General features: G+C 44.0%; 1 protein-coding gene across 1 annotated transcript in view; it reads right to left on the reverse strand.

The window, feature by feature from the left end:
* Positions 1–5,312: 5,312 nt before the first annotated feature.
* Positions 5,313–20,832, reverse strand: part of Siah2 (siah E3 ubiquitin protein ligase 2) — a 16,737-nt gene continuing 1,217 nt past the window's right edge. The window contains exon 2 of the mRNA XM_021158922.2: positions 5,313–5,952. Coding sequence (XP_021014581.1) covers positions 5,395–5,952 — 558 coding nt within the window. The 3' untranslated portion in view covers positions 5,313–5,394. The remainder of the gene's footprint in view (positions 5,953–20,832) is intronic.

A 20,832-nucleotide genomic window follows, 5' to 3' on the forward strand; every position in this document is an offset into this window, starting at 1 on the left:
CAGCATGCTTAAGTTGTAGGCTCAAACTTCTGCCCGGACAAAATACCAACCAACCAAATAAAAACAAGATACTGTATCACACTTAGTTGTTATATCCCTCCTTCTCTTCCTTCCTTCCTTCCTTCCTTCCTTCCTTCCTTCCTTCCTCCCTCCCTCCCTCCCTCCCTCCCTCCTTCTCTTCCTTTCTTTCTTTCTTTCTTTCTTTCTTTCTTTCTTTCTTTCTTTCTTTCTTTCTTTCAGTTTTAATTTTGTGCAGGTCTTGAGTATGGAGTCCTAGCCAACGTGAGTTTGTGAGTATACCAGCCCTGCCATGCCTAGAAGTCACTGCAAATCGCTATGACCCATGCTCTTAAAAAATTTCCCACCTGCTCCAACACAACGATCCCAGAGCCTTGGAGGGGAGGTGGCTATAGATGCCCCATTTAGAGCTGAGCAATCCACAGTCTTTTATTCTCTGCATACAGACCAATGGTGGGCCTCTGTACTCATTGCCATCTACTTCAAAAGCAGCTTTTCTGACGGGGGCTGAAGGATGCCCTACTCTATGGGAATAAGATCGAGAATTTAGTTGGAAATTGATTTCTATGTCCACTCAGGAGAATAGCCAACTTAGGTAGCCATGACTTAGTTGGCCTAGTTATTGGTTCCAGGTAGATCTTGTGGAACAGGACATACATCCAATCAGAAAGTGACTGATTACTTTGCTCTTCCTGCCCTCTTCTCCTCAGTCTTGGGATTAAAGGCATGTGCCTCCTCCCAGCCTACTTTGGAAGGCTCAGTCTCGAGTGGTACTACTCATCAAGGATGGAAACAAACTGACCTAGTGGCGTGAAACCACAAAAGCTGTACAGGCGCTTTTAACACTGATCACAGCCCAGTAGCTCGTCACCAATGACCATGCCATGGAAAGTGACTGAACTGCAGCACAAGGTGCCTTGAAGTTGAACACTGTTGATGCCAGTGTGAAGATCTTGAGCACAGGATAAGGGAAGGAGACGGGGTGGAGCGAAGAACAAAGCAGGGTCCCTGTAAGCGAAAGGAGGAGAGTGGAAAGTAATATGGAGGGGAAGAAAAAGGAGCAAGAGATTAAAAATATGAAGTTTTGTTTTTGTTTTTGCTTTTTTTTTTTTTTAAAGAGGGGCTGGAGAGACAGCTCCTGGGGTAGAAGCACTGGTCACCAAAGCTTAGTGACCTTAATTCAATCCCCAAGATCCAGAGTTTGAATTCCCAGCTGGCATCAGGTTCAAAGCCCTCAAGTTCAAGGGTTATTCTCAGTTGAGATCTGTTCCCAGATGGCCAGCTTTCCCCCACCCCTTCCCAGTGTAAGGCAGTCTCAGGCTGCTTGCACCTTGCATGTCAGGGTCTGGCCCCCCTGCCTTCCCCAGCTGCCTCAGTCAGGGGCTGTCCCAGGACAAACAGAAGCTCTTCAACTTTTTGGCCCCCTGGGTAGCTCGGTTCTCAATAACAGCTTTTCTCAAGACTCCCACACCCATCGCACAGCATGAGATCTCTCTTTCCCTGACCAGTTGAGAATCAGTCCTTCCAAAACTTGCAATTGGCTTCTAGAATGGCGAGGGGCACGGGCACGGGCACGGGCGTGGACCTGTCTGGAGTGTTGTACTCACAGGCCAACTTTCATCGGCTTAGCTCTTGGAAGTGGCTCCTGCCTACTTCCACTCCCCACCCCTACCCCAGACCCAAGGGGAATTACAGCTGTTTCACTTCCTTCTCAGTGTCATGGTCCCCCTCCCCACCCCTACACATTTCTGGTATCCTTTACTTCCTTTTTGAATTTTGGAAGCCCTTTCTCTATTTCTCTCTCTGCGGTTGTCTGTTTGTATTCTGTCTCCTTCCATGGCTCACTCGGCCTCCACTCTGCCTTACTTGGAAGCTCTAATCTTTGACGTTGCAGGAAGCCCTGCACGTTTATATTCATTCATTCATTCTTAAATTGGTTAACAGCAATGGCGTTGGTGTCCACAGACTCCATGTTCTTTTTGTCATTTGGAGACTTTAAGGCAAATGAACAGTATTCATTGAAAGTACATTTTAAGCCTCAAGTGAGTACCAGGTGGCTTGCTTTAAAGATTGTGACAATGGGTGGCTTCATGGTTCAAGCAGGGGTCAAGGCCAGACTCTATGAGTGGAGGACTACAAAGCAAAGCTGGTCTCTGTGCCCAGGTCACACCTACAGCTCTGACTCAGCTGAAATGTGATCCACCTGTCACAGACATCCCGGGCATCCCAGAGTCACTTCCGGCAGAGGCTGCCTGCATGGTCTGTCTGCTTTAGCTCAAGTTGAATGTCCTCTCACAGAAGTTAGTACTAGATACAACATTCAGAAACAGTCCTTCTAATGTTGCTAGTGAGGAATTGTAGGCCTGGGGCTGATTTAGGGTCACAGTGCTGGCCCCATGGCAAGTTCCAAGAACCTTAATGGCATTAGTACAGAGATTATTCCCTCCAGTGATTTTCTGGGCATGCTGCTGTAAGGGAGTTGTGTGGTACTCATATAACCCTGGCTGCTTTTAGTAGGGACATACTGCTGGAACCTGAGGTTGTATCTGAGAATCCAAGATGGCTGTTGCCCTCAGGAACCTCTCTCAAGTTTTCTGTTATTCCTACTGGGCACCTAGCTTCTAAAACCATGTTTTAGAGACACAGACCAAATCCTCCCCAGCAATGATGATGGTGGTGTCGGTGGGGAGCTCCCGATCTCAGATTTCGTTTATTTAAAAAAAGACTGAAATGTTTTCTTCTCTCGTCCTTTTGAGAACCATTGCATAAATGTATCAGAGCGCCACAGAACACAGGCTGAATCCACCACTGCCCAATCAGCCATGTTTTAATCAGTGGCAAAGGACAAAGGAGAAGAAATCTTACATTTTTAAAAAATATGGCAAATGGATCACATGCTGACTTCCTGACAATTATTGGTTATTCTGTTTGTTAAGAGCCAGTTCTGACTTATATCTTTCTCACTTCCTCTTGCATTCCGATTATAATCTGTGGATTCTCAGCCAGCCTTTTTTTCTTTCATTTTCTGTTAGAAAATATAATTTCTGGAACGCCAGAGAGTAGACAGGTCATGGTTGGTGATCTCATCAGATTGTGGGGCCTTCTACCTGGAAGAGCTCAGTTTTGCTGTCTACAGGTTTATTAACCTTCATTAAATCCTATCCTGAGGGGAAATGGGGAATTAGCACGCCTGAACTCCAGGACCCAGTCGCTGGCCACTATGGTGGCTACCCCTCCTCATCCCTTTTGCATTAACATGCTGTTTCTCTATCTCCTTCTTTCAGGCCTTGCTCATAGCTTTCTCTTTCCTGCACTATTGGCCACAGAGTCCCGATTTCAGTAGTAACATGAAGGGTTATATAGGAAGCAACTGCTGACAGGCTCAGCTTGTTTATACTCAAGCTGCCTGGGTATCATGGGAGCAGATGGGCCCCTACCTGCTCCTGGAAGCTGGCTCACCTCCACCAGTGGGAAATGTGATGTACTTAGTACCAACAGCGGTTTTTCTTCACTTCCAAAATATATCATTATCTACTTTTGTACAGATCTTTTTACTCTTCATTTGAAGAATAGCCTATAATTTACCTTAGCAACGGTTTTAGTTAAGGTTTCTATTACTTTGATAAAACACCATCTAAACAAGCACCTTGAGGAGTAAAGGGCTTATTTTTCTTATGCTTCCATATCAGAGTCCATAACTGATGGATTTCAGGGCAGGAATTGAAGCATGGCAGAAACCTGAAGAAGACACAGAGGGGCTGGCGAAGAGGCCATGGAGGAGTGCTGCTTATTGGCTTGTTCAGCCCTCAGGACCACCAGCCCAGGGGTGGAACTGTCCATAGTGAGCTGGACACTCCCACATCAACCTTAATAAATTATCCACAGGCAAATTTGGTGGGTGTCAAGTTGGCATAAAACTAGCCAACTTCCTTACCTGCCAGAACTGTGACATGAAAGCTTAACACGTGTCTCTCTTAGAGAACATGGACAGCCCCGGAGCCATCACTTCCAACTGCTCTTCTGTTAGCTTAATCACCTCACTGAGGAGACGCTGAATTCTGGAGCGAAGTTCAGGGCTAATGTGAATTCTTTTGGGACATGGGGCTTGGAAGGGGAGAGCGTGCACCATGGTTGGGCCTCATCATTTCTGGCCCCAACACTAACCATGCCTCCTCTTTGTAATTTTGGAAAATGGGAGTTGCGTGTTTTCTCACTGGCAGTCAGACAGCAAACAATACTGGAGATGAGACCCACATCACTAGTGACAACGCATAGCACTGACTGGGTTTAGACATACGGGCTGCTGCCCCCAACCTTGGACAGGGGCTTTGCTCACAGGGGTATGCTGGACGTACCAGCTCTAGAGGTAGTGGTGGAGACTTCTGCATCTGTCCACAGTAGATGTGCAATAGATACATACGATTCAAGCAGGAAAATGAAGCATGACATTTTTTGAAAAAATTTTATTAAAAAATTAAAGTGTGTGTATGTGTGTGCCTGTGTGTAAAGATAAAAACAAAAACAAAAACTAAACCTCACAACTGACACACGCTTTTTAAATGGCAAGCATGTGACACTGGTTATCAAGTTCTCCCAAGCACTGATCTAGTCTCTCACACCAGTTACAGTCAAGGAGGGCTTCCAAGGGAAGCCATATGTAAACAGGTCATCCGTACTATGGTGAGCAACTACTAACTGTGAGAACTCTCAACTCACTGAGCGCCTGAAAGCAGGCCAACCCCAGGGGTTGCGTCCCCATGGATTTAGAGTTCTGGTCTCCATGTGGTGTGTGCAGAGGCTGAGGAAGGACAGTAGAGACCAACAGTGTCAGCAGAGGATGGCCTTAAAGCACCTTTAGATTCTGGACCCTTTCCCACAATTCAAGCCAGTAATCCTCAAACTCTGAGATGAGGAGGTTGTTCAACTCTGTTGATTCTCTAGCTCTTTGTTGGAGATGAGTACTACAGGTGATTCTGTGTAAATACCCAGCCTGAAAGGTATTAAAGCAACTGCTACCTCCTAGAAATAAAGGGACTCTCAGGAAAGTCACTGTGCTTTTGTTGGCTCAGGATGAGGCAGGGGGAGGCAGCCCTGAGCGATCTGTCAAGAGCTGTTCAGGAAGGAAATAGAATAGAGTTGATTTGAGATCCCCGAACCACCTCCGAATTACTAACAGGCCAACTCCGATTATCACAGTTCGGTGAACTTAGATTCATCAGTGCCAGACGAGAAGCTGTCGTTTAAATAAAACATAGGACAGTTGTGGGTCCCGCCTCGGGAAGACGTACTGAATAAAACATCTATTAAAAAACCTTTATTAAACATAGAGCGCTATGCCCAAATAACTTCCCAGGGTTAGGAAAGCCTCCTGGAGCCTCACTGACAGCATGTAGATATCGTGACATTGATTCCAAGGTTCCCATTATCTGCAAAGAGATGTGCTATGGCTGTGTCAAAAACAAGACAGTCACTGTTCATGATGGCTGCAGCCACGCCATCATGAATGGACCGAGGTGTGGCCTCCCAGGTCAGTCTCCTCCGGTTCCCATTCAACTCCAGTCTGTAGGCAAAGTTCTCAGCTTGCTTTCGGGTGCCAATGAGGAGGACGATGGCAAAGAACTGCTGGTGACCTTCGTACTTCTCTTGCTTTTCAAGTACCAGCATGAAGTGGTGGCCAAAACAGGACTGCATCATCACCCAGTCCACAGCCCCTGGCAGGTTAATGTCTGTAGCTAGAAAGACTATGTCCTCTCCCTGAAGGGTAGTGATACTCTTGTGGGCATGCATGAGATGGGACATCACGGCTTCCAGGGATCCCTGCCACTTGCAGGAGGCACCAGGACAAGGACAGGAATAAGGACGGTATTCACAGATGTCTTCATGCTCTGGTTTCTCTGTATGGTGTAGAGTCAGGGAACAGCCCGTGGTAGCATACTGCAGAGACAGAAAGCAACATACTGCATCATGGCGTCTTCCCCAAACCTCCTCAGTACCAGCATCCATGCAGACCACCCACACCGGCCTTCCTGGGCTCCAGTTCTATCTTTATCTAAACTACTTCTGTTCAAGGAAAGGCAAGTCTCAGTTTCTATTCACTGTCAATAGCATCACGTGTAAAGTCAGGGCACTGCTTTCTAGACCCACACCCCAACAATGGTAAACAATGAGGCTTAATTGTTCTTTTCCCTATACCAGACAAGCAAAACTACTGAGATAACATGGCCCCTTTCTCACTTTTCATAAGCCCTGATTGCTTTTAAGAAGTCAAGTACTTGGATGTGGGGTGGGGCAATGGAACACGGGATCATCTCTAGGCTTTTCCTGCGAACAGATGATTTTGAAGACAGCACACAGTTTCACTTACTCCTTCCTAAGACTGATGGCAGATCATCTAATCAGTGGGCAGGGCTCCCTTGTGGTTCCCTGGTCTTGACTGCCAGTGGCTAAGCCTGGGTGGAGGAGGCTGGGACCCACTTTTGTTGCCATGCTGTCACCTCTGTCCTCACCTTTGTCCCCAAGAGGGCTGTGCCTACAGATTTTTGTTTTGCTTCTAAAGAATCACATTCAAGACTGGCGACTTATCAGAGTTTAAAGTCCTTAAAGCCCAATAAGTTTTCCTGAAATTTCTTCCTAGTGGTCAAGCACACACCTCTTGCTGAGGAGGCCTGTGTGGTCCTCATTCCAGGTTGGGAAAGTGGGAGCTAGGTGAACTAAACACAGGCTGCCCTTCACATGCTGCCTTGCTGGGATAGGAATAAAATCGTTTTTTTCCTTCCCATTTGCAGGACAGTCTCAGTAGATATATCATGTCCATCATGGCAGAAGGCCACACTAAAGGAACGGAAAAGTGTTTCTGCTCTCAACCTTCATAAGAATGACGATTGTAATTCTAGTGACCAGAGGGAAGATCAAGCCACAAGCAGATACCTACCCAGTGCTCTGCACTGTGATCACAGAAAAAAAGTAAGAAACGGCAACCACTCTTTAGGTAAAAGGAGGAGTGAGCCTCCTCTGACTGGAGCACAGGATGACAGACAGTCAGTCTAGCTTCCTGCACCGACTCTCAGGTCCTCCATTCAAGCCTGCAGGCACCAAAGAAGAAACAGCACCAGGCCACCTTTATATGATCCTAAGATTAAAAAGCTCATAGCTGTTTTTGCTTGCCCCTGCTCTGACTTATAATCCCCTTATAAACTTAACACAGGTCAAGTTCCAATCCTTACAGAATGTCTTTCTAGCCACCAGGAGGGCCAGAGTATCTTCTCCACACAGGATACCAAGCTGATGTCTCTGAGAGGATAGAGAAGCAAAGACAACAGCAGCTGCTCCCCACAGGGAACTCAAAGACACTACGGGCAACACAGAGCACAGGGTGGGGGTGGGAGTGAAGTGGAGGGTAGGATGGGGGGGGGTGAGGGGTGGGTAAGAGGGTGTGTGTGTGTATGCTATTGCTCTGGAGACTAAGACAGAGGGGTTGCATGCTTCAGGCTTTTCCTGAACCTCATAGAATTCCTTTTCAAAAACAAAACAAAATAAAACCACCAAACAAACTAAGCAAACAAGCAAAATAAATAAATAAATAAGTAAATAAAATAGCTCATGTCCTTCCTCATCACCTTGGCTGAAGCATGTCTGTATTGCCTGACAGAACTGCTCGCTCGTATTGCAGAGCTGTAGACTAATTGTTAAAGTCCAGGTTAAAAAAAAAAAAAAGTCTTGGTTAGAAGGAGAAATAGATTTATCCATTTCTATTTACACTCTATGTTCTCAACTTTTCAAAGCCTCTCAAAGAAGTCCCTATGAACTGTTTTAAATCTGGGGTGTGGGCAGGACATAGAGCCTCCTGTGGACGGTGGGTGAGGCATTTCAGTCCAGAGTTTTTAAAGCACACATAAACACAACAAAAATAGCAAGGCTGTCTCAGAGCCTGGCTCAGTGTTTGGATCTGAAGATGGCTTAGAATGGGCTGTTGACCTGATCTGCCAGGGTGAAGCCCAAGAATGAGGCAAAGTCTGGCCCAGCGCATCCAGGAGAGCACCCTTTGAGCCTGTCCCCACAGCCCCAGCCCACTGTGCCTCCCAGAGCCAACACCCATAGCAAGCGTTTCTATCGGCAGCAGAGCTTGATAACCTGTCCCGCTTGGGCAGGGCCGTTTATGTGATGTGACTGGCTCTCACACATGCCACTCTTCCTCAGGGGAACCCCCTCAGGTCACACGGACAGACAGACATTTCCTTGCACCCGTGTGGACAGTGGCATTCTGGAAAGATCTTGCTACAGGCTCTACTAACTTAACCATGTTTTTGTTTTTGTTTTTTTTTTTTTAAAGCCTTGAGTGTTTTACTGATTCTTTTAAACCAGCTGAATTTCAACACCAATCAATTGTGGTAATTCAGGACCACTGAGAACATTTTATGGTAACTGGATTAAAGATGATCTCCAAAAGGAAAACATTCCAACTTTGTTTGTTTTGTGGTGCCTGCGTCGTAAGTCAACTCACCCATCTGTCTGGCTTATCCATGTTACATATGCTATCCACTTGACACAGTCATGGCTCAATGATCTAGACCATTTGAAGCAAACGATTATCTTCCTGACATCTGGGCTGAGAGGGCTTTCCATTCACAGGCCTGGTTCTTTGCTGTACCCAAGTGCTGCTGAGAGGAGCCCCTGGGCTCCTTTGCAGAGAGGCTTGTGTGTCCTGGGACACACCCACAGCTATAAACGACATTTTTCCTTTGGGAAAGATGTGCTCATTTTCCCCAAAGGGTGGAGGCTATTTCTAAGCCATCCACTCTAAAGAAGAAAAAGGAAAAAAGAAGAGAGAGAGAGAGAGAGAGAGAGAGAGAGAGAGAGAGAGAGAGATGGGAGGACTAACAATGTGGGGAGGACCAGAAGGAGAAAGAAATGTAGAATGTCTCACCTAGGATACTGTTTTAGCAGCCTGCCAGGGGCTAGCACAGTGGTCCTGAGCAAACACATTCTGCCTCTGAAAGGCTATGTGTAACCTGCGGCTTCAGCTTCGTGTTTAAGTCTTTGCAGAAAGCAGTAAATAGTTGCCATTCTTTCCCTGGCAGGAGGTTTAAAGGCTGTATTTAAGGTGGAATTTAGGCAGGGTTTCCCTCTTTGAGCCACAGAAACCCTTTCATGTACAAATACAAAACTTTCATACACAAATGTGCATAATGAGATATTTATTTACCTAATAAACAGTAACACTGTTTGTTTATGAAATGAGGCTATAAGCTAAATACTCTTCTCTCTGCAGTCAGCTAGTGTACGTATAGAAGGCTTAGACCAAGTCATTTAATCTGTTTCATTAAACTCTATTCTGTGTAATTTCAGAATGACACACTGAACACCACCAGTCAGTCACCCACTACAATGGAGGTAACCAGGAGCTCCATGGCATAAGCTGGTTCCTCTGGGGCATTGTGAGGTAAACGCCCTGCCTCCATCTGCTTACCTCCAAGGAAATAGCTCGAACTCATTAGCAGGATAGCTGTCAGTGTCTCAAATGAGACTCTCTCCAAATAAAATAAAATAAAACCCATATTCTGTTGTTGGATGTGAATCAATTCCAAGAAATGACCTTTTCCAGAGTAAGCACAAGCAAACAGCACTTGGCTCCGAGCTAAATAAGCTGTAATGACCATAAAACACACAGTGATGCCTAAATGCAACTCGTGGCTGGCCGGGAAGCCTCCACTCTGAAAAGGGCATTTCTAGGACAAGCCCTGAGCTATCCATGCGCACTGCAGAGGAGAGTACAGTGTCTGGGCTGTGTCTTATTTCCTGGTTACAGCAGATGTCCTATTTTTAAAGAGACACACAAGGAGAGATGTAGGGCTCAGGCAGGGCGCCTGCAGCTTACATCCAAATGTTTAACAATATAAGTAAAAGCAAAGTGAGAACACCCCCACACAAGAGAGTCTGGATAAAGGCTGTTTGGGAATTTTCTTTTTTTACACTAATATTGCAACTATTATCTATGCTTAAATCACATCCAAACTAAAAATGTACAAAGGAACCCAGGAGAAATGTTAGCATATTTACATTTTAAAGGATAAACGTTTCTCAGAAAGAGTTGGTTGAATGAGCTGAGCTGTCTCCTAGTGTTTTCCTAGCATACAGCATCTACACGGTTCATTTCTCTTTTTCTCAAGGTTTTGTGGGACTCATTTTAGTGAAGCAACATAGTTTTGCAATGAAGACAGAACTGTTACAAAAGCCACTGCTTCCTCACAGAAGTCAGAGTTTCTATGACAGTGTTGCTATCGCCCTACTGATCCTTCCACGGCTGGAAGTCACTGCTGGTGTGTGGCCAGCTTTGCCATTTCTGACCACTTCAGCTGCATTGTCCACTGAGTAAACAGGCCCACTGCATTCCAAGACACCATCTAACAGGTGAGTGCCAGGTGGGAAATTAGCCCAATCCACCTTTTCTTAAATGGCTGCTAGAAATAGAGTGAAGGGTTCAAAAGGGGGGGATGTGTCAGCCGACAACCAGTGAACTACCTAGCTGCTGTCTCTCTTCTCACAACTCTTCAGGCTTGCTCAAATGGGAATTCAGGGGAACCTATTATAGCATGATGAACGCAGTATGGCAAGCCTTAGGTTTATCAAAATTAACCATTAACTAGTACTGGGGACTGGACCTAGGACCTTGTGCATACAAGGGAAACGACATACTACATGTTCAACCTCAAAATAGCCTTAAACAAACAAAACAGGCCTCTAGGGCATGGAGGGATGGTTCAGTGGCTAAGAGCATTGGTCACTCTTCCAGAAGACCCAGGTTCAATTCCCAGCACCTGTAGGGCAGCTCACAACTGTCTGCAACTTCAGTTTCAGGGGCTCCTGCGCCTCACACAGACATATGTGCAGGCAAAACACCAATATACATAAAACAAAAATAAGTCATTAAAATTTTACAAAGACAGCCTCCTAGCAGTTCAAACTAGCTTTTGTGTGTATGTGATTAAAGTGTGTATCTGCTCCTCAGACACCGACTGGCACGTGATCATAGATTACTGCCCATCTCTTACAGTCCTAATAATTTTAAGCTCTGATTTACTGGTTCTATTACCTGCTCCTTGCCTACCTGGTACTTACAGACAAACGAACAAATATTAGGTTTATTTGCAGATGACAGACAGTCTCACACCATGCTATTTTACTTTAACTGGAAATCTTACTGTAGATTTTAATACTAAAGAGGGACTCAGTTTCAGACCATGTAAGAAAAATGTTCATATTTTTAAATATCGGAATTATAGGTTTCTTTTTATCATTTCTTTAGTAAAGATGTGTCACATATTTCATTTATATAAACGACTAGAGTCGGGTGTTTACAACTTCTGAAATGTCCCACAAACTCGGCTGTCCTTTTGATGGCTATATGCCCCTCTAGAAACACATTTACAACTACTGGTGAAATACTGTGTTTAGAATGCCAGTACTAGCTCCGATCTGACCTTGAGCCTGTTAGTGTGATTAATAATGAAAGAGTGTGTATTTTTCAAGTTAACCCTTGAACAGCAGGATAAAGTTAAGTTGCTCACTCTGTATCTGGGTAAATCTTCCTCTAAACATCCTTGCATATTTTAACTCCAATGGCAAATTCCTCACCTCAGCTCTCAAGGCAGAGGGGTGAAGGCCTGATTATTGACCCGTAGGGCAGTAACAGTCTTACAGATAATAAATGAGAAGACACTATTACTCAGGCCCAGAACTGCCACATACTGTCAACAAACACTGCTGAGACTAATATGCTGGTAACATGACAGTTTGTTTAGAGAAGGTTGCTCTAATTAAAATCTTGGGTTCATAGATCCATCTTTTGCTCCTAAGACAAAATAGATCATATACTACAGATAATTTTCTTACTAAATGGAGTGTTGATGGAAAACTTTGGGGGTAATTACTCTCTTAGATATCGGAGAACATTCTGTAATGGACAGAGGGAACATGTGGCCTTGTAAAACTCTATGCGCTAGCAATAGTGCATTCTTAATCTTAGAGCAAAAGTTGATTTCTGATGATGTGTTTCTCATCTGTCCACAGGCAGAGCTGGCAAGCAAGTGTACTCTGTCACTGGTAACGAAATACCAGAGTCAAAGGCTTTCTGTCATGCTACTAGCAAAAGGGGGAAGCCCTTTTCAATATGTGCTCTCTCTTCAATGCCCAGGTTCCCACCTGCACGATCATATCCACAACACGGACAAGCCTTAAATAGTGATTCTACCTTACTGGTCTTTTCAGTCATATTCATCAAAAGAATTGGTGGGGTTGTCAAATAAACAAATAATATACAAGGTGCCTAGTATATCTTTCAGATAGTTTTTAAAAAATATATACTTATAGCTTCTTGCAAAATTATCTGTAGCTCAGTTGAAGCTCAAATGTAGCTAGGCATTGTGAATTCCATCTGGCAGTCTTAGAAGAGGATGCCTCTAATCTGTCATTCCTTACAGACCCAGTGCTTGAGTCTTCAGTGGGAAGGGGAGCCCAGTCTCTCAGCCAAGCAGAGAGAATGAAAGAAAAGTCACTGCTTCAGACTGAAGCCTGTGTGGTCCAAACTGACAAGTTCAAGAGTATGTATACTAATGAGGTATGTTAATTGCATATTATCACTTTCACAATGAGGTTAGGAAGATAATGGGAGACCTGTCAGGCATCTAAAAGGAAGGAAGGAAGGAAGGAAGGAAGGAAGCAAGCAAGCAAGCAAGCAAGCAGTTTTCTCTAGCTGGCTTCCCTGGGGTCCATGTGATGGCCTTCCACCGGTTCTTTCTTCAGGAGCAAAAGTGCAGTCCCCATGCTGTGACTCCCCTGTGTTCCTGGTTCAGGAAGGCACTGCTTTTCTGCTAAGCTATCTATCTCTGCCACTGGAGTCAAGGAAGGTGAGGGGGGGCGGGCAAGGGCAGGTGAGGCAGATCAGTGGGGCCATAGGGGAATGTCAGACAAGATTCAGGTGGTCAAAATTATGTGGATCACGAGCAGCAAGCAGCTTCAGGGAAGACTGAATCATCAGCAACACTAAGGCCATAAAGGACAACACCCAGTGATGGATGCAGAGTAGAAATGGAACTGCAAATACGGCTGAAGGACTGACCTACTTACTGTGGCTTTACCAAGCAAGACCTGTTTCTTCCTCATGTACTACAGAAACCCCAGAAACCGCATCCTTAGGAAATGGTCATCGTAGACTCAAGGATTCAGGTTAGTAGTAATCAAAAGAAAATCACGTCAAGAAAACACAATTAAAAATGACTACTAGCAGGAACCTGATTGACTAGTTCTGGTGCTGTTGGTGAACTGCAGTCTGGTGCAGCCCTTGACCATGACCTCAAAGATCATTTATCAGTATAGAAAAGCAGCCACCATGTGCATGACCTGAAAAGCCAAGAAACAGCATGAAAATTTGTACTTCCCATTTTCCTTGCTTTTTTTCTTGGTAGGGGAGGTGTGGGTGAATGAAACCATTATGTTACAGGTATGTTTGCAAGGAAATTTACAAAATGGAATCATGGTTATTTTTAGGGCTTATGGGGCATTTTGATTTTACATTATTTTCTGTTCCTTCATACTTTAAAAAGGAATGAGCATCGTGCTTCCTCTGATTAAAAATGTAAAAGTTATAACTTATATTACTGTTAATTCTAGTCCTTTAAGTATAAAATAAAAATTGTGATATTCAACCTTAAAAATGTCACAAATAAGAAATAAAAACAGTTGTAACTTAAAATGTGTAAAGTAAGATATATAAAATGTATATACTTAAAAGTGATGCCTAACCAAATGAGGCTTTACGAGAATACAGACCCTCCGAACAGTGGCACATGCCCACCACCTCAGGAGACTGAGGCAAGAGGAGCATGGGTTTGAGACAGCCTGGACTACATAACAAGGCCTTATTTTTCTCAATTAAAAAAGGAAGGGAAGGAAGGAAGGAAGGAAGAAGGAAGGAAATGAGAGTAAGATAGATTACAGAAATGGGAAGAATGAAAAAAGGCCTTATCCCTGAAACACTAATGAACTAATGTCAGGGCCACATCACCTGGCTCTAGGAAACTCAAGATGGGCTTATACCACCAGACATTCGGGAGAGAAGCCCATTGAGAGAACGAACCTGCAGGAGGAAGAAAGAAAAGATTCTCATGTTTACACCTGCCTGCAGTGACACCACCCTCATCATTTGCTTCCTGTGAATTTCTAACTAACTGTCATGTATTTAGTGCCAGAGCAGTGCGAGGCAGTTTGCATGAATTATTACTACCAAACCCATCATCACCCTATGTGGCTTAGAGGAGCCAGCCACGGTGGGAATAGAGTGAAGATGTAGACCAGAAGGTTGGATTTGGGCTTGCTCTTAAAACTATCACAGCCAGGGAGCCTACCAGCAGGAGGGAACAAAGACAGCACCTTTATTCACTCGAAGTTTTAAAAAAGGGCACAAGCCCACATGTTTACCAAGGGAATCCTGTCTATTTTATCTCTATGGTAACTTCTTACCCCATAGATGCTACATAGTCTAAAAGGCCATTCCATAAAAAGTCTACCAAATTGGAAGTGAGAGGTGAAACTGATAGCTGGGAACGACCCAGGAACTAAAGGAAAAGGGCAGGTGATGGATGTAAAGGCAGTAGAGCACCCCGGGTAAATTTCAGGAGCTCCAATAAGACCTGAAGGATGAACACACACACACATTTAACCAGGAAAACAGCTCTAGTTTCCTTTTCTGGATGTGCAAAATGGAAAGTCATTCTAATACCCCAGGTATAATCATGTATCTTCAGCAGTACTGACTGGTGGTAGGCGCTGGCATTCAGGTGATCAAATGTATAACTGTCTCACGCCTCTCCTGAATGAAGGCTTTACATGTCTGAGTAAGAAGTGCTGCTTAGCCTGGCCTTTATACAATCACACCAATGGGATACAATGGAGCTTACAAGAAAGAGCTGTAAGGAACAGAGAGACTCCAGTTGAATCTCAGGCTGGTACTTTCAAGGCCAGATTTACCATACTTTTTAGCTGGCTTCTAGTCTGGCTGTAGGAAGGATAACTTTAGTGGCAGCTGACTTTAGTTCCAGGTTGTGCTAACCAGGTGAAACCTTTGGTCAATTACATCAGAATCAACCTTCAATTTTAGCACGGCTTTGCCATTTTGTAGCCTTCAATTCCGCTTGACATTCAAAAGCTGTACTGTCAATCTTGTTCTCTAAAGTACTGACCCTTGGAGTAATGGATCAGAGTTCTGGTTCTTCGTGTACGACTCTAAGTCTCTGGGCTAACACCGTCAATTTCAGGCAACTGTAAAGACTGCAGAGACAGCTTCTGAAGACAGTGACTCGTGGGAGAAGTTTTGAGACTAAGAAGAAATCTTTAAACATATTTTTGTGAGTGGGCTTCCCTGTCCCAGCACAGTACAACCAGCTGGCCTCCATTTGCACTGGTGAGGAAGGACCTTCTATGGCCTTTTTAATCTGATCTCAAGATATCCACCATGTAGGAAGTCTCTCTATTTATTGTCGTAGATGAGCTAATTGGCTCAGGGAAGTTCACACCTAGACCATAGCTAGGCCTTCTGAGAACCTGGCTCTTCTGCCTTCTCTCTAGTGATTTTGTTCCCATGACCACTTGGCAGATTCTAGAATTTTAGGGCAAGAAAAATCTCCATTGTAATCATTTAGCCCTAGCCCTGCTTCTAAAGACCCCCAGAGGCTAAAAAGGAACCACTTTGTACAAAGTCAAGGAGCTCCTGGGACAATGGTTACATCCTATCACTGAGCAGGATGAATGCCTCTTAAAATATAAAGACCTAAACAAAGTATGTTACAGAAACTGTCTGTTGAGTTAGCTCCAGGTGCTTCCTTCCAGTCCCATGCTCCCAGAAATATGACTCAGACTCAAATACCTTGGCCATATAGCTAGGCTCTACTCTGACTAGATCATGACTTACACAACCCAATTATTTTAACCTATACTCTGCCCCATGGCGGGTTCCCTGTGCTCATGAACCATGTGTCCATCCCCTCATATCTTCCCAGGCACCTAGATCTTCTACCTTGCTCTTCTCCAGAATTCGTTTTCTGCCGGCATGGCCTGCCTCCAATTTCTTGCCTAAGCCATAGGCCAAAGGCTTTTTAACTGACACGTCAGATACATCCATACAATACACAAGATAATTTTTCTATAGCTGTCAGATTCCCACATCAGGTACGCAGAGATCTAGCTCAGTAAACACTGCCTAAAACAGAGCCAACCAATGGCTGTCCCTAAGCAGAAGGAATTTGGCATGTAGATACAGACAGTTTGCCCTGTTAGTACTGGCTTTATGTTTGAATTTGGCCAAAGGTGAGCGCCGAATCAGGGAGGGATCAGGGGTTGAGATTTGACATCAAAGTCCAGTTTCTAGCTTTTCTCTTTTTTCCCCTCTATGAATGCCTGGCATAGCTGTCTCCACATTCCCAGCTCCTATGCAGGAGTAAAAGGTTGCCCTTTGGTGGTGTTGTGATAAGGAGTCTGCCTATGCTGTCCAACGTACTGTAGGAAATACTAAACCTCTCTAGTCTTCTCATATCATTCTACGACATGTTTTCCATTTGTATTTATCTTCTTTCAAAGTTCCTGAAATGTGACTGCATATCACTACTGAATTTGAAAGCCTCAGCAAGTCTTTTCTGAGGTTAGAGTATAACAAGGTTGCTTTGTTAAAAAAGAAAGAAAAAAAAAAAAAAGAGAGAAAAGGTCAGACAACCTAGCTGACACTTTAAAGGAGTGGCCCTGTGTAATGCAGTTGAGACAGACTATCTCAATACTCCCAGGGACCAGTGCAAGGAAGAAAGGTAACAGACACATAGAGCCTCAGGGGCTGGGGAAGCCTCTTGTCTTTCAACAGCCTTCCTAAAGCTGTGACCCTTTAATGACCCTTTAAACTTTTACTCACGTTGTGACCACCCCTCACCCTCATCCCCCCAAGCCCCCCAATAAAATTATTTAGTTGCTACTTTATGACTGTAATTTTGCTACGGTTATGAATCATAATGTAAATACTTGTGTTTTCCAGTGACCTTAGGTGATGCTCGTGAAAAGGTCGTTTGCCCCTTCTCACTGAGAATCACTGTTCTAAAGTAGAGAGGCTGAGGAGCCCAGGCTCCTAAAACAAGAGAGCAGCCCTACACTGAGCTGGATCACCTGAGCTAAGTACACAGACCTGCCTTGTTTTCAATCTGACACAGACCTTATTCCTTAATGGTTTTCATCTCCAGTGAAGAGTTTTGGTTGCTGCAGTTAAGTACACATCCAAATTTGGCTTTTCCAAACCAAATGGTTGAGCTGCCCTGCTCGAATAGTTTGGATTACTACTTAATCAAATGTAAGGGATGCACACTCCAGTTTTATAAACATTATAAATACACACACACAAAAGTAACCCTAAGACTTATTATAAGCTTGGCTCCTGATCTGCATGATGGCTTGGCCCAACTGCACTCTCATAAACTAGATTGAGAAAAGTACTCTACATGTACTCTTAATTTGCAGATAGTATATATTAAGTGACCCAAAAAACTCCACCAGAATACTCCTAGAGCTAATAAACCATTTCAGCAAAGTAGCTGGATACAAAATTAACTCACAGAAATCTATATATGAATGACAGAGAAAGAAATCAGGGAAATGATATCTTTCACAATAGCATGGAATAATATAAAAAATCTTGCATAACTCTAACCAAGCAAGTGAAAGAATTGTTTGATAAAAACTTTAAGGCACCAAAGAAAGAAATTGAAGAAGATATCAGAAGATGGAAAGATTCCCCCATGCTCATGGATTGGTAGTATAAATAAATATAGTAAAAATGGCCATCTTACCAAAAGCAATCTACAGATTTAATGCAATCCCCATAAATATTCCAAATCTTCACAGATTTTAAAAGGATAATTCTCAGCTTCGTATTGAAACACAAATAAACCCAAGATAGCTAAAACAATCCTGAACAATAAAAGAACTGCTGGAGGTTTCATCATTCCCAATTTCAAGTTGTACTACAGAGCTATCTAATACAAACCACATGGCACTGGCACAAAACCAGAGACTGATCAATGGATGAAACTGAAAACCCAGATGTAAACACAGACCTATGGACATTTAATTTTTGATAAAGAAAGGAGAAGTACACACTTGAAAAAAAAAAGACGCATCTTCAACAAATGGTGCTGGTCCAACTGAATATCGGCGTGTATAAGACTCCAAATAGATCAATACTCACCACCCCACAAAACCTCAACATGAAACCAGATATACTGAATCTGACAGAAGAGAAAGTGGGGAATAGCCTCGAACTCATTGCACAGGAAAGGAATTTCCAAACAGAACACTGTTAGCATGGGTACTAAGATCAACCCATGGATCTGAAAAGCTTCTGTAAGGCAAAGGACACCGTCATTCAGACAAAATGCAGACTATAGAACTGGAAAATATTTTTACCAACTCCACGCCTGACAGAGGGCTAATACCCAAAATATATAAAGAATTCAACAAACTAGGTATCAACAAACCAAATAATCCTATTTTTCAAAATGGGATACAGCTCTAAACAGAGAATTCTCAACAGAGGAAACATAAAATGGCAGAGAAACACCTGAAGAAATGTTTGGCATCCTTAGCCATCAGGGAAATATAAATCAAAATGACTTTGAGATTCTATTTTCTGCCTGTCAGAATGGCTGAGTTCAGTAACACAAGAGACAGCCTCAGGCTGGCGAGGATGTGGAGTAAGAGGAGCACCCATGCACTGTTGGGAGGAGTGCGAATTCACACAGCCGCAATGGAAATCAGTGTGGTGGTGCCTCAGGAAGATGGGGATCTACCTCAAGACTCAGCTCTACCACTCTCGGGCACATATCCAAAGGATGCTTCCTCCTACCGCAGTGATACTCATTCAGACAGACATGTTCATAATTCCTAGATGTCTCCCTAAAGAAGAATGGATAGAGAACGTGTGGAACAGTTAGTTACACAGTGAGTATTACTCACTCATTAAGAAGAATGCCGTTTGCAGGTAAATAGAATTAGAAAGAGTTCATCCTGAGCGAGGCACAGTGATGGAGGACAGACGCTGACATACAGCATGCACAGGGTCCTCTGGGTGTATATTATGGCTTCCAGAATGGGAGAACAAGTGGGTCTCTAACTGTGCCTTCTCTGGTTCCTTTCCTTATTGTTGCCATTCGTTGGAAGCTTATTCTTTTCTAATGAGAGACAGAAAGGGGGTGGATCAGAATGGAAGGGGAGGTGGGAAGGAACTGGGAGGAGCAGAAGGAGGGGAAACTATAATCAGGTTGTATTATAGGAGGGGGAAAATCTGCTTCCAATAAAAGGGGGCGGCATGAAACTATTTTATCCGAATTGCACAGATGCAGCACCTGAGTTGAGTGAATTAGTAAGCAGGACCGGGGGTGGGGCTAAAGGCAAGCAAGTTAATAAGCTGACCCTATAGCCTAAACCCGCATTCAAACCCTTATTTGAATAAGCTATTTTAATTGGGTTTGTAGCTGGGCAGAAGACCAAAGTAACTCACTCATTTTACTGACTTGACTATGAAGCCTAAAACGAAAATTTCCAGTGAGCTATTTTTAATTTAAAACAGCTCTTGCCCTAAAAATTAATCACTAAGGAGATATGCAAGACAAAACAGTCTCAGGTAGAACAATTACTTTCATTAAAAAAATCTCAGAAATATTAACATTATTCCCACCTATAAGTTCAGAAAATAAACTCCTTGACAGAGGTCTAGGTTAGAAAGAGGCATATAAATGAGATTGTGAGGAGTTTTGTAAGGGTTTCAGTGCTGGCAACAGGATCTTATAGTAGAACCACACAATGTAATGCTATCAGTCATTTAAAATACAGGAGATCAAGTCAAGTTTCAGGTGAGGATATTATTAATAAAGCTGGTTGGCAGAGAAAAAAAACCACTATCTCTGTGAGTATTTAAAAAAAAAGCTTTCAGAGATAGACATGCATGATTCCATTAATTTAGCTGTGAGGATGTAAACACAGGCCCTGAACAAACCGTTGGAGCCATGGGAATGAGAGCTCGGACTTTGGCTTGTGGTTTGCCCCCCCCCCCCCAGACAGGTAACTAAATAAAATGCTGGCACTGGAGAGAGAACTAAGAAAGCTCTCGAGTGGCCGCGTTGAGTCCTTATGGACTCGAGTTCATCGCACTTAGTCAAACAAACAAACAAAAAAACCAAAACAAAAACCAAACAGCAGCTACAACTTCTGAGTCCTCCGCAAGCCTGGGAAGCTGAGAGAAGGCGTGGCTTGCTGGGTTTTCTGGGTTCCCCAGCGAAGCAGGCAGTATCCGCTTCCCCTTTGTAAGCACTCTCTCAAGCGCTCCCAGATCTTGGGTACTGGGTCCAGGAGGAATCCAGGACCGTTCTCGCCAAGCTTAGCGCTGGAAACCGTCCGTTTCCTTTCTCCACAATCTCCACCGCCAGCTTCCCTGTTCACGTTAAGCTGCCCAGCCTTTACAGAGCACACCCCTGCCTGCGGTGGACGCGGCGGCACTTGGCTGGGAGAGCTGGGATGCTTCTAAACCGTCAGGAAATGCCAACTTATCTACAGTCAATGCTCCGGCAAACGTCAACCCTAGTTGCTAGTTCCCAAAATGGACAGGTTGGCCTGGAAACAATAGACAAGGTACACACACGAGACAGAGAGAGCGCGCCAGAGAGAGAGAGAGAAAGAGAGAGAGAGAGAGAGAGAGAGAGAGAGAGAGAGAGAGAGAGAGAGAGAGAGAGAGAG

Source organism: Mus caroli, chromosome 3 (assembly GCF_900094665.2).
Source record: "Mus caroli chromosome 3, CAROLI_EIJ_v1.1, whole genome shotgun sequence".
NCBI classification, from domain to species: domain Eukaryota; kingdom Metazoa; phylum Chordata; class Mammalia; order Rodentia; family Muridae; genus Mus; species Mus caroli.